The sequence below is a fragment of the Ursus maritimus genome, unplaced genomic scaffold (assembly GCF_017311325.1).
Source record: "Ursus maritimus isolate PB19 unplaced genomic scaffold, ASM1731132v1 scaffold_15, whole genome shotgun sequence".
Classification (NCBI taxonomy): Eukaryota; Metazoa; Chordata; class Mammalia; order Carnivora; family Ursidae; genus Ursus; species Ursus maritimus.
The window spans coordinates 26159649-26174261 of NW_024423897.1; the positions used below are offsets into that span (position 1 = coordinate 26159649).

At 35.3% G+C, this 14613-nt stretch overlaps 1 protein-coding gene across 2 annotated transcripts in view; it reads right to left on the reverse strand.

Moving 5' to 3' along the window:
* ITGA1 (integrin subunit alpha 1) overlaps positions 1-14613 on the reverse strand; it is a 160973-nt gene that overhangs the window by 14806 nt on the left and 131554 nt on the right. Inside the window, exons 19-26 of one of the 2 annotated variants that reach the window (XM_040630445.1) lie at positions 13218-13427; positions 11357-11437; positions 9995-10071; positions 7253-7342; positions 5809-5911; positions 2842-2955; positions 486-590; positions 219-323 (exon numbers count right to left, since the gene is read on the reverse strand). In XM_040630445.1, the coding sequence (XP_040486379.1) occupies positions 219-323; positions 486-590; positions 2842-2955; positions 5809-5911; positions 7253-7342; positions 9995-10071; positions 11357-11437; positions 13218-13427 (885 nt within the window). The remainder of the gene's footprint in view (positions 1-218; positions 324-485; positions 591-2841; positions 2956-5808; positions 5912-7252; positions 7343-9994; positions 10072-11356; positions 11438-13217; positions 13428-14613) is intronic. The other variant, XM_040630446.1, reaches the window with a different exon arrangement.

A 14613-nucleotide genomic window follows, 5' to 3' on the forward strand; every position in this document is an offset into this window, starting at 1 on the left:
TTATTTATCTGGAAGGGGATCTTGGGGATAACTTAGTTAATAATAAACAAGGAAAATGAGACCCAAATAGTTGGTTAAGTAGAGCTGGGGCTTGGACCACATTTTTTTACACTTCCAGTTCTTTCTACAGAATCACTCTGCTTTGCATATACTAAGTAATGAGCAAACATTTGTTAACATAATCCAGTAATTGCAGAGAGAACAATGCAATCACTTACTTTGATAAAAGTCGGTTTCCATAAGATAAGTGAAACATTCACTTGGCTCATGTCAGAAGGAATCAAATTACACGTAATTGTAGCAAATTTACACATACTGCAGTCCTGTTTAAATGTTCAGAGGTATATATTAGTATCTTTGTCATTTGGCAAAAAGATGCCATATTAAAATATTCTAGAAGAGAGCTATTTTTAGGTTGATATTGAATTTATTCACTTAAAAAACATGAGGTAAAACTAGCACTTGTCTTCGTTATCTGAATTTACCGGAATTGTGCCTCGTTTGAGATCTTCAGGTTTGGATATAATCGTTTTCTTCCCAGAGTTGACACCAAGAGGGTCCTGAAGGGTACTGGGTCTGCAGTTTGCATTCTAAGAAGTGAAAATATTTCTTTTATCAGACAATGCCAGATGTCAGAGGGAAAAATGACGTGGTACGATAACATGAAGAATCTGAGTGACAGCCATTGTCACAGATGAAAGATTCATCTTCGGGAGTGTGGAATATGGAAGAAGCTATTCTGTAGCAGCCATATACACCCACTCCCAGATAATAATTACTGTTAGCATGCTACTTTTGAATTGTAATAGATATCAGGGAGGTCGTTAGCGAAAAGGCAGGATGCTAGCGGAACTTACTATCGTGTAAGTAACATACTCATTAATTTATTGTTTTCATCAAATATCAGTTGTAAATTCCCATAATACAGAGAGAGAAAAGAAATTAAAACTACACTGGAAAAAAAAGGGTCAGCCATCGTATGATGGCTCATACGATGGTTTGTGAAACAAACAAAAAAAGAAAGGGGTTTTCATCTGTATTTGTGCATTCATCCAATAATATTTTAGGAGTCTCTAAACACCAAGGGTAAACTACTTGGTCTATGTGGGAGGAAGATGTAAGTAAGCAGCCCTATAAATGTTAAGATGCCATGTTTATACGACAGTTCATTCTTGAATTGTTTTTCTAGATTTACTCTAATAAACCTTTCATTAATCAAGACTCTCTACATCCTTGATAAAAGGTAATAAGGATAAAGTTCATAAGTAATAGGAAAAGTACAATTTTAGGGGTGCCTGGGTGGCACAGCGGTTGAGCGTCTGCCTTCGGCTCAGGGCGTGATCCCAGCCTTGTGGGATTGAGCCCCACGTCAGGCTCTTCCGCTATGAGCCTGCTTCTTCCTCTCCCACTCACCCTGCTTGTGTTCCCTCTCTCGCTGGCTGTCTCTATCTCTGTCGAATAAATAAATAAAAAATCTTTAAAAAAAAAAAGGAAAAGTACAATTTTAGTCTTTCTACATCCACACAAACCTGCTTTTTTGGATTAGAGAGAAATGGTAGAGATTTAATTTTTCCTTGCATTTAGGAAAACATTTAAATATTATAATCCAACTATCACTGTTTCTACTTCTTGATTTCTGAGAATATTTTTACCTAAAAAAATCTCTGAAGAGAAGATAGATTGTCAAATGCTGATAATATACATGCATTACTTCAATATTTATTGTGATTTTCTATGTCTTAGAGACTGAACCATAACAATTTACCACATTGACTCATTCAAAGCTATAGGTCCAAAATGATTGCGATATTGCTATTGTTTGGGGTGAGTCAAAAGTACTGTACCGTTTTATGCGCAGCTGTGTAAGTGCTTAGGAACAATGAAAAAGTCTCCTTATAGAGCTGTTTGATCACCTCAAACAATTAAAGCTGTAACAATCATTTTAAGGCGCAAGTCAACAAGCAATTATCTAAAATCTACTCTAGTAGATTGAATAGTATTCCAAAAAGACATGCTCAAGTCCTAGCACCTGGAACCTGTGAATGTGACCTTATTTGGAAAAAGGGTCATTTTGGGGTGCCTCGGTGGCTTGGTTGGTTAAGTTTCTGCTTTCAGCTCAGGTCATGATCTCCAGATCCTGTAACTGAGTCCCAAGTCCGGAATAGGGCTCCCTGCACCGCGGGGAGTCTGCTTCTCCCTCTGCCCCTCCCCTTGCTCCTGTGCTCTCTCTCTCTCTCTCCCTCTCAGATAAATAAATAAAATCTTAAAAAAAAAAAAAAAAAGGGAACAGGGTCATTGCAGATGTAATTAAGGATCTCCAGATGAGGTCCTTCTGGATTTAGGATGGGCTCTAAATTCACTGATGAGTGTGCTGTAAGAAACAGAAGAGGCAAAGACACAGAAACACAAAGAAGACAGGCATGTGAAGACAGAGGCAGGCTGCAGTTAGCTGCGTCAAGCTAAGGCATGCCACCCGTTGACAGCAGCCCCAAGAAATTAGGAGAGAGGCATGGCACAGATTCTCCCTGTGAGCCTCCAGTGGGAGCGAACAGTGTTGACACCTTGATTGTAGACTCTGGCCTCCAGGACTGTGAAAGAATACATTTCTGTTGTTTCTAGCCACCCAGTTGGGGTAAACTGTTACCACAGTAGTTGTAGGAAACTAATACATCTACTAAGTAGCTACTGGAAGTTATTGCTATTATTTAAAATTTTCTAAATGCTTCTCCAGGTCACTTTGGTAAAGCTCTTTACGGCAAGTGTCCTGCAGAACAAAAGGCTTTAAATACAAATTGAAAAAGATAACAATTATGATGTAATTCCAAGGCAAACATGACTTACATTAGAAGATGACCATCCACTTGGGTATAGCACGGGATAACCATCTGATGTCAAGTTGGGAAATGAAACTGACAGTTTAAGTTCCGGCATTGGAAAATGTCCACTCTTTCTAATCTATAGGAAAAAAAAAAAATGTAACCCTCTCTTCCTCTTCCAACAGCATCCTTCCTGTATTAGGTAGGACATCTGTTCTTAATTGATGAATTAAGTTGTATAATATTTTGAATCTGAAAGTGAATGCAGACAGTTTATGGCACTGGATAGAGAACTGGCATAATTAAACAAGCAAAAAATAGGGATGTTTAATAGTGATCGTATGTATCGGTTACAATGTATACTGCTCCTTCATCCTCCCACTCCCAAGATAGGACTGGGATTAAGGAAAATCAGAATGAAATTTCTTTATGCTCATCATGTTTTTGGACATACTAGTCTTTTTGGAGGTGGGAAGGAGGGAGAACATTTGCTTGATCCACTCAGAACAGGTGAGCATATTTTGTTTGCCTAACCAGCTTGCCATAACTCCCTAAGCCCAGAAATCATTTCTCAGCCCAGCCCCACGGGATCTGCCACCACTGCACAGGCAAACCAGATACCCATTTGCTTCCCTTCACTATCCTATCTCCAGCTAGGGCACTGTGTCAATAATGATTGATAATCTAGTTGGATGAGAGTCCCATTGATTCTCCTCTCAATGCCCATCTGTTTTTATCCACTAAACCACAATTCCCACTTAATGTTACATCATGCCACCAAGGGTGAGTATAGCTCATAGGGAAGGAAAGCCAGGCAGGAAGAAATTCAGCAGGAAGCTGAATTTACCATTCAAAAGTCCTCATAGGTAGAAGAGGTGCAACTGAATTGGAGCAACCAGGTGCTATGGCCCTCCCTTCTTCCACTCAAGCACAATTTCCAGGACCTATGCCTTCTTCACACCCTCCCTAGTCTGAATTCTTAGGGGAGTAGGAAGCTCCTTAATCTACAGATGCCAAAAAATCCAACTGATCTATCTAACTGAGCCTTCTGGACTGGGAGTTACACAGATCTGAAGCAATTCCCTGTGGTTGCCAGAAACTGAATGCATCCCTTAACTTTGGAATTTTAGGAATTCCCAACCAGCTGTGCCTGGCCTCTTAATCATGCTCCTTGCCTCTTGCCCCTTCTTTTTGTAATATGCCTTAAACTTGCCTGCCATGGCCTCCCACTCTAATTCCATCTGTTTTCCATTAATAACATTTTTTTTTCTGATTAAAAACAATGTTCTTTACAGAAACATTGGAAGATATTGAAAATAAACAGGAAGTAAGTTTTCTACAGTTCTACTACATTAGTAACACTAGTGTACAACTTACCTGCCCATCATATATGTATATATGTACATATATATACATACCCATGTGGTTAAACTTTTAGAGTGTGTCCAGGTTTCAATTTTTAAACTGCTATAAATGACACTGATAACAGTGTCTCCCAGGGGTGCCTGGCTGGCTCAGTCAGAACAGAATGTGACTCTTGATCTTGGGGTCCTGAGTTTGAGCCCCATGTTGGATGAGAGATTACTTAAAAATAAATAAATAAATAAATAAATAAATAAATAAATAAATAAATAAACTAACTAACTAACTAACTTAAAAAAAAAGTATCTCTGAGAATAAATCTTTGTATCACCCATAATTTTCTATAGTACATTTCTAGCAATAAATTCATTCACTGGGTCTCACCTAAGAAAATATTCACTTTTTTTTTCAATTCTATTACTCCAATTTTAGATTTTATCCCAACAAAATAATGAGATACAAAAGATTATGGTCAGGGATATTCTTAACAATGTTATTTATATCAACATTATTTATAATAGTTTGAGAGTACCCGTTTCAAGTTTGGACCCTAGTAACAACATATGAAGAGCTATAATATTCAAAATTCCTTCCTTCCTTCCTTCCTTCCTTCCTTCCTTCCTTCCTTCCTTCCTTCTTTCCTTCCATTTTGTTGAATTCTTTAATCTGGGAAAAGCAAATGGGTCTAGAAGAACTTGGCAGCTGCAATTACAAAAATTAATCTCAGTAAAAAGGTGATTGGCATTTATGCTAATTTCCAGGGTATAGCTTGTCACAGAAATTTTAGCAAAGAGCACAAATAAAAACAATGGAATGAATCTTGAGAGCATACATTTATTTCACTTTGTAAGAGAACTTCCCTTTCCACTGTTGGCAATTCCCAAAGAGATTGAGACCATTTTCACCCACAATACTGTTGCGGTATAGCATACTTCTTAATATATATTTAAATCCATCATTTGAACTGGACCCTCTTTTACTTGAGTAATATTAACTTGAGTCTGTGTCTGTAAGTAGGCATTACCTAAAATGAAAGTCTGGTTCAACTCCATAATTGTTTGCTATAATGGTTAGGAAAAGTTCATTATGAGGAATTCAAAGAGAAAAATAAATATTGTAATAGAAAACATAACTTAAGGATGTGGTAGGAAGAACTTAAGTTATAGTATGATACCTATGGAAGGTAGCAATGAGCAGAATGAGATACAAATTTATTTGTTGAGTAAAGTAAAATATTACCAAGATATTTGAAGCAATCAATTTCTGAAATAGTCATAATTATTTTTTTAAAAGTGCTTTGCTCACTCATACTGAAAAAATAATGTAAATAAAGTCTAAAGGCTTATAGGTAGTGTTTCTTTGGTTTTAAGTTTATTTTTTCTAGGAAGTCATTCTAAGAATGTGTTAGGAGGAAATTAGAGACTTAGGTTTTTAAAATTGCTTCAAAGTATAATTATCAGTAATTCTTTAAATAAAATTACTTCAAAACAGTGAAATTATAAAAAATATTCTGGAATATAGAGATTAAGTGTTGAATCAACAAGTTTCTATGTGTTTGTTAATACTTTCATTTAATTTATAAACTTATAAATGACTCCTTGACAATACTAACTTAGAGGTAGCTTCTTACCAAGTAGAAGATACTAATTTCATCTCCAATGTCCTCAGTAGAATTAATCACTTCAGGGACAGTCTCATTGGCTGCAATTGAAATATGGTATTCGCTTGCAGAGCTTAGAATTAATTGGAAGAAGAAAAACAAAACACAGTGAAATTTAACTTTTATTTGACCTCACTCTTTTTTTTCTTTATACCAGGTAATCCCACAAAAAGTATTTGTGGAGATTTCAAATCAGAGGCAAATTCTTTTACCCTGGAACCTACAATTATATCTTTGAGGAGGGTGAAAAAATTACATATTTTAGCTCAATAAGTCACTGATGCTTATTTGGCCTTAAAATACCAAATATGTACAATTTTTAAAATAAAAGTTTCATTGTTACCAAGTGAAAAGTTTCCATTAATTCACTAATATCATTTACATTTTGTGAATAATGAGACTAAAACTTAGTGTTTTTAGTAGTGCTGAATTTTAAATAGATTTTAAAAAATTGTTAACTTTTTCACATTAAAGGCCTATATTTACAGCTAAACTTAAAAATTCAATCTTTCCCATACAACTTCTCTATGTTCTTTGGATGAACTTGGTGGAATGAAGTATAATAAAAATATATAGGTGTTTGCCAAAATTTTATTTTAATAAAATGAAAAATTCTTGGAAAAAGTCATTGTACCAAGAGAAGTGGATAAGAGCAAGATAGAAAATAGCAAACAGAATTTGGAGGCTAATTAATATACACAAAATCTATGTGTATATCCTATAATCCTCTCATTTTTGTTGTTTGTTACCAGAAAAAGCCAGTGCTATAGAAAATATATTAATAAAATGATAAGACTTTTAGACTAAACTTGCCTCTGATTCTTATACTTTTTATATACATTGCACATATTTTTTTTTAGCAAAAGCTTGGAGTCTTGCTTAAGCAAGGGAATTTATACTGGGAAACGTTGCCAATATGATTTGTGTTTGGATATATTGGAAGTTCTTAGGGGAAAGGACAGTTTATGAATAATGAAAGAAATAAACAGCCCTCATCAATAAGAAATGATTTAATCTTGTGTGTCCAGAATGGGCAGGCTGATCAGACCCCTCACAATAAGAAATGATGGCTAAGAAATATGCTGGTGACCTCTAAGAACACTGCCATTTGTAAAGTACTTCTGGGTCTTCAGAATTTAGACTAGAGTGCTAATGCAATCCAGGATCATTAGCACCTCACATTTAAGATTATTTAGCATGCTGGGTCTCAGACTTTAGAGTGCATGAAAATTACCCGGAGGGCTTGTTTAACATCGATTTCTGGGCCCTAGAGTTTCTGATTCAGTAGACTGGGGTGGGGCCAAGAATTTGCCTAAGTTCCTAGGTGCGTCTGATGTCCTTGGCCAGGGACCTCACTTTGAGAACCACTGAGTTTGTAGAAAGATATCAACATAAAAATGCAGTTTCCTCCTACCTGTAAAACTGAAGTCCAACTTCATATTTTACTGGGATAGAAATGTTTACTTCATTATCAGAAAGGGTTTCAGGAGGTTCCTCGCTGTCACTAGAAAATACATACAATGTTCAGACAAATCATGAAACTATTGGCTATTTAGAGACATTTCTGAGCATTGGAAAGGGATGCTTATTTTGGCAACTAAATAAAAGCATAAAAAAGCAGAATTCTTGTTTTTATGTTTTTTGTTTGTTTTGGTGCTGTGGTTATTTTTCAATCGGGGTGGGGAGGGAGGTCGGAGATGGGTATTATTAAATTTCCCAAGTTGATTCTCAATTGCAGCTAGGTTTGAAAAACCACGCTGATTTAGTCCAATGTTTCTCAAACTTCTATGAGAATTAAATGTTTCTCAAACTTCTATGAGAATTATGGATAAGTAACCTTGGGTCAATCATTAAATACACAGATTACTGGGCTTTGCTCCTTGAAATACAGATTTAGTAGGTAGCTTTGAGTTGGGACCCAGGAATTTGTGTTTTTAACACAAATCACATAGTGATTCTTATTTATTCCTTACAGATGAGGACCTCAAAGAAGACATGACTGGGTTTATGTGGCAGAAAGTCAATACAAAATCTTTGGTCTTCCCGTTTTAATAGTCTTTCCATGCTTATTGTTTGATGCTAATGTTATTTGTTAAAGACTTACTTATTCCCTTGATTTGTCATTTCGATTATATATTATGTAAATGCATGCATGTTTATACATGCATATGCATATCTCATACTCCCACGTGTTAAAAAAAGCACACATGAGGGATGTAACAGTTGCCAACACTGGCTCTGGGCCAGCGTGCAGGGGATTGTTCTTGAACATTAACATTCTTTGGGCAAGTTATTTAATTTCTCATTGCCTTGGTTTCTTCATCTATAAAATGGGGATTTATCATTAAATGATAAATAGGGGCACCTGAGTGGTTCAGTCATCCAGTGTCTGCCTTCGGCTCAGGTCATGATCCCAGGGTCCTGGGATTGAGCCCCACGGGGACTGAGCCTACTTCTCCCTCTCCCACTCCCCCTGCTTGTGTTCCCTCTCTCACTGTGTCTCTCTCTGTCATATAAATAAATAAATAAATAAATAAATAAATAAATAAATGATTATAGTACACGTGAAGTGCTTAACGTTGTGCCTAGATGTAGGAAATACTTAATGAATGCTAGCTTTCATTATTTTTATCACATGCCCTCTCCACCAAGTGACCAAGCACCTAGCATTTGGTCTCACAGAATGGGCAATGAGGAACTTTTTATGACTCTGCTCTCCCCAAGTGTACTAAGTGGCTTGGTGTGAGCTACAGGACAGTGAAAGCAGCGCCTTGCTTTGGGTTATAGATATTTGTATGACTGGGCTTTTGCTATGGATCGTCCCCTCTTCTCCTACCTGTTCCCCACTGTGGCCAAATTAATCTTCCTAAGAAACAGCTAGCTCCGTATATAAACTTCACCCCTCAAAAACTTCTCTGGCTCCTTATGGTTTGTTCAGTTAAGAAAACACGCCTCATTCTGACATTCAATACTCACCATAACATGGTAGGATGCACAGCCCCTGTTTATCTTCTGTTACTCCTTTATGCATTCTCTATGTTTGAGCTAACATGGATTACCTGATATTCCCTCAGTAGATCTAGTGGTCCACCATTGACTTTTTGCTCAAGCTGTATATTTTGCCTAAAATGCTCCACCTGATTCTATTTACTAACCTCTCTATGAATTTCTACCACCCTTTAAGGTTCTTCTTAATTATAATCTCCTTGATAAAGTTTTCTTGGGCTCTCAATGCCAAGTAGATATAATTTCAACCTCAATTAAGTCTCTGATACACAGTTTACATTTCTCTAATGAATTTTCCTTGTTGTACCCTATATTATAATAATTTATACATTAGTCTTAGCCCCCTACTGTAATGTTTACTCCATGAAGTTCCTGTGCTTATTAATTTTTATATTCCCGATAGTGACTAATTCAATATCTTCTCTGTAGTAGATGTCAAATAAATATTTGTTGAGCTGGACTAAATTGGGCATACAGAATTCATTTACCCATTAATTTATTTTCTCATTTATTCATTCATTCTACATTTATTCAGTGATTATTAGATGTGAGGCACTACGCTAGCTACTGGGGAATAAAGCAACAAAAGATAGAATTTTATCTAAAGGAGTTTAAGGGTCAGGGGATGATTATACTTAGAAGAAAGTTAAGACACTATTTCAATTTCCTTATTAGCCTTTAGTTATTTTTAGTCTGGGTATTCTATGATATCTTTCAGAAGCTTTGACTGATTTGGATAAAATGTATTAAACTACAAAAGGGCATTGTAAAACTTTAAGTCCATCCAGTGATTCAGTTGACCTTGATGGGCAGCCAGTAAAAGTTAACTTAGCAATCCTGTAAAATTTTACATAAATTTAAATGCAATTTGGCAGATATAAGTGATGTGTGATTACAACATGTTTTACAGCTCATAGAATCAATGGTTTAATCTTGTAGGTGCATTAATTCTATTAAATAAAAATTTATTTTTAGTTAATCATAAGGATGTTTTTGTGAAGTACAGGAGTTCACTGCCTTCTACTTTTGCTAATCTCATAAAAGCTGTAAGAAGTTCCAGTGAGTCTATAAAGCAAAATATTCTAAGTACATGAAATTATATACGTAAACACTTACATACACATACACTCATGCATGCATATCAACTAACCTTGTTACGCTTAAATGAATGATCACATTTTCCATGAGATAAGATGTGTTAAACTGAAATAATATTTTGAAAGTAACCTATGAAATAAAAATATTTTTAGTTGAGTAACAGATAAAGAAGTAAAATGTTTACTTTGATCAAAATGTTTAAGTACATTAATGATATTACCTAGACTGAAATTGCAAAGTTTTTTAAGCAATATGACCTTAGAAAATAAAACCTAATCACATCTCAAAAATAGAACAAGATATAACAAACATATACTTTTAAATGTAAATACGTAATATGCTTTGTATATTGATATTGAATTTAAACACTTTATTCGAATTATATTAATAAAAATAATTTATACTACATCAACTATTACCATGAAGGTACATTCTATATATTATATTACCACAGTCTACAAGATCACAATCATAAACAACGTAGTTATGAAATGGTCATAATTAAAGCCTCCTTAATATGTAAACTTCAGGTATCACTAACCATCTATACATGTTCATTATAAAATAGGGGAAAACCTACTTGGTTCCATTAATTTGTTAGTATAAAACCGTTTTGGACTTTAAAGGAATCAAAACAAAATGAAAAAATAAAAAGCTTATTTATAGTAAACTATAATAACAACAACAACAACAATAATAATAATGTAGTAAGTTTTGTTTAAAAATTGCATAGTTAAAATAATACCTAAGAAAAACTGGAAAATGTTTTTGTTATACTAACACTCCGATACAGGCAACTTATTTTTAAAAACTATGCCTGAGCATATAAGCTATATAATTCAGGACTCTTCAACACTGACAGGCAGGCCAGAAACTGGATTACTTATTTGAAGAAATAGGTCCTCAGCAAAGTTCTAGTCCAAGACTCCTCATGTAAATCTTCATAAAGCTGTATTTCCTATTCTGAAAACTAATCTTGGTTTGTGCTAACTAGGGTGTTTTGGAATTTGGCCAGCTAAATAAATGGCTCAAAATGCACACTTAATAGAAACTACCTAAAATTTTACCTTTGTGATTAAGTGCCAGACAGGACAGAGTTTGATATTTAAAGCTCTTGAAAGAAGAGTTTCTATACAAAGATCTAAACCAATCTGCTTGAAAGATTTTCTTTGTCTACAGGCTAGAAAAGCCTACTACTATCAGATAAATTATCAAGTACAAATTTTTAATTTTGTCTTAGCATTTGAGTTTGATCATGCAATAATTGGCTTTGATTCCAATATCTCAAAATTTTAAGCTCAACCTTCTTCATCTACGTCATGCTAAAATACCGTTAGAGGGATTTATATATTTAACTTTGAGCATGGTATTTTTCATATCCAATTGCCACATGTATGCTTTAAAATCTGCTTACCTCTTCTCCTCTTCTCAGGAAAGGATATCCAACTTTACATGTGAGATTATGATTGGATTCACAGCTGTCTTTTTGGATAGCCTTGGAAGAAAAAGTAAACAGAATTAGAGCAGACACACAGGTGAAATACTTGAGCTTGGTTTTCCAGAATTTTCCCAGCTGTGCTTTGGACTCTGCCTTGCTAAGATTTGTCTCTCAATTTAGTTGGGACAGTCACAGCATTCTGGGATCACCTGTCTCACCACCCATAGAAAATCTGAAAACAGTTAAGGGAGACTGAAGGACAAAGCACATCACATATCTTGTCTAGGTGTCCCACTGTACAATGGACATAGTAATGGTGTGTGTCACATAGGGTGATTAGGTGCCGGGACAAAATAGTCCACACACACTAGACTGCCACATGGAAGCCCACAGTGAGTGGTTGTCATGAGAAGAGTCACTCCTCTTACCCCAGGTAAGAGCCCGGGTTCTGACGTGAGACTACCAGGAATTAAATTCTGAGTCCATCACTATTAGCTTTCTCCTTGTCAAGACTCCTCACTTTCTGAGTGTGATTTTCTGTCAAGTGAAGTTAGTCATATTCTATTTCATCAAATTGAAAATGCCACTGAATAGGAGACTCACCATTATTTTGCGTACCAATAAGAAGGGAAAAATTCTGCCAGTTAAGTAAACATATCAACTGTAAAACGCAGTTACAGCAAGGTTAAAATGTGACAGGAAAGGTTTATCTTAGAATCTCTGTAGTACAAAAATACCTATTTACTTAATGAGAATTGAGTAAGTGGAATGATTAGAACAGTGCCTGGAACATAATATGACTCAGGAAAAGACTGTCATTATTATTACTGTTTTAATTGTTAATAGAAGTAGAGGAGATGCATTGTTGATTTCTGTAGTTCTCCCTCTCTACCAAGGCCATGAAGTTAGTTGAAGAGGATACTGGCAATGATTTTTAATATAGTCCCCTTTCCAGAGAAAAATTCAGTGGTAATATTTTTCCAGCATCTCTTTGCACATTTGGATTTATAATTAACATTCTTTACTGAATATAAAATATGTGGTAGTAATGGAGGACAATTTTTATGCCTCTGTTAGTCATCATGTCCTTAAGTGATATCCTAATAAAGAGAGAGAAGTATCAGTGAAAGTTTGAATTTACAGACACTAGACAATTGAGTTTTAATATTATAATTAATAAGGGTATTGTTTTTAATATGAATCATACACATTACTAATTCATATATATATAGATAGAAGTGTAAATAAGGGGGATTCACTCAGAGATCAGAATTAAAAGAAAAATTCAAATGTGGAAGTACTAATTCCTGATATAGCAACTTATGCAACTATATGTTATTGCCAAGAAAGAAAAAATTCTGTTATGACAATGAGACATTGTAATTTAACACCTCTCTTGCCAACGTAAGGATTTTACATAGGAAATGAGAAATGGTATCTTGATTTTTCTTTATGTAAACATTTTTTTCGTTCCATACATGCATTACTCTCTCTGTACCTCTGTTTAACTGTCCTGACTTTGTTAGGCTTATATTTTTCTTTGACTTTGTCTCAATTTCAGCTATGTATTGCCTCTATGAAATGTATGATTTTGATACATCAGTGATCCTTTCCTCATACTGAATCTAAGAAAAGTCATAGATCTCTAAAGACATGAATCAAAACAAAACTTTTTTAAAAAAAGTTTGGTACTTTCACCATTAGTGAGTACTAATAATTTGTACAAAATGTTCTCTATTCTTCTAAACCCAATAAAAACAATTAGTTCAGTGGCAGGAAAAGTAGGCTGAATAAATGATTATTATAAGAATAAACAAATATAAAATTAAAAGTTTACCTCAATTCCTGAAAAAATTAGATTTGGAGAATAGTGCACTATGGTTCTGGTGTTATAGGCACTGTCCTTTTTATTTTTGACTGTGAGACTAACATTGAACTTATCGTTGTGGGACCTGACAATAAGCAGGCCCTCTTCTGTGGTGGATACTTTCAGGGTGAGGTCCGAGATACATTTTTCCTTGTTTCCACAATCTTTGGCAAAGGGAATCTGAAATGGTCACAGGAAAGCATTTTTCAACATTTAGTTAAGCATGACTGAAAATTACTTATTAACCTGCTTAGTGAAATGACATATTGCCAAACTAAGTTAAGCAACTCCATAAGGAGAACAGATTCCACTGAAGAAATCATAAGGAATTTTAGATTTATTCCTATAATTTATAGGGAAAAATAATAAACTTCTGTATATAAATTCTTCCAGTCCTTTAAAGAATGCAAGTTTTCACAGATGTTTTTCACTGGCTTTAGTCTGCCAGAGTAGAACAGTTTAAAAAAAAAATCAAGTACTTGAAGATCTAAATTTATGAGAGAACACTTTAACACTCAACCCCAATTATGACACTTTCTATTGAAAAGAATCAAATACTTAGGAATGTAATAGGGCTCAGAGGTACAAAATTGTCAAGCCACATAACTAGGAGCTTTCCTTGACTCGTCTTCCCATTAAGACCCATCCTCTTATCTAAACTTTCATAAGAGCTGTCCATTCTACCTCTCTTCTAAGTATCTCCCAACTCTCCATGTCCACCATTGCCTGTAGTCTAGCCATCCTTATTTCCTCCCTGAACTAATGCACCTAAGTGGTCTCCTGCACCCAATCTTTTTCCAACCACTGTTCCTCCAATCATTCTCCACATTGCAGCTGGAGTAATCCTTAAAAAAATATAAATCCAGTGCTATCACTGAACCCATTAAAGCAATCAATAGCATTCCATTGCTCTTCAAGATATCTGTGCAGTAGCACAAAGTCCAGAATGATCTGGTTCCTGCATATGCCTCCCTCCTCATCCCACATCACCTTCCCCCCTTACTCTTCAGCTTCAGCCACATTAGAGGGTTTGGTGTAGTTCCTTTATGCCTTAGAACCTTTACACATATGTCTGTGTGTAAAACACTGCTCCCTCCACTCCTGTGAATAGGATGGAAAATCCTCCTATGCTTCAAGTCTCAATTTAAATGTCACAACTTCTGTCTACCTAGGCAGAAGTTCCCATCAAACAATTAAGTTCTCCTCCAGACCACATGCCTTAATTCCTACCTAATACCAGTTTCCTAGGTTAGACTGTAAACCCTGAAGCCTGGTACATATAAGACACCCAATAGGGAGGAGGATAGGGATAGGAGGAAAGGGAAAGTGAAAGATATGGATATGGGGAAAACTAATTCCCCATCCC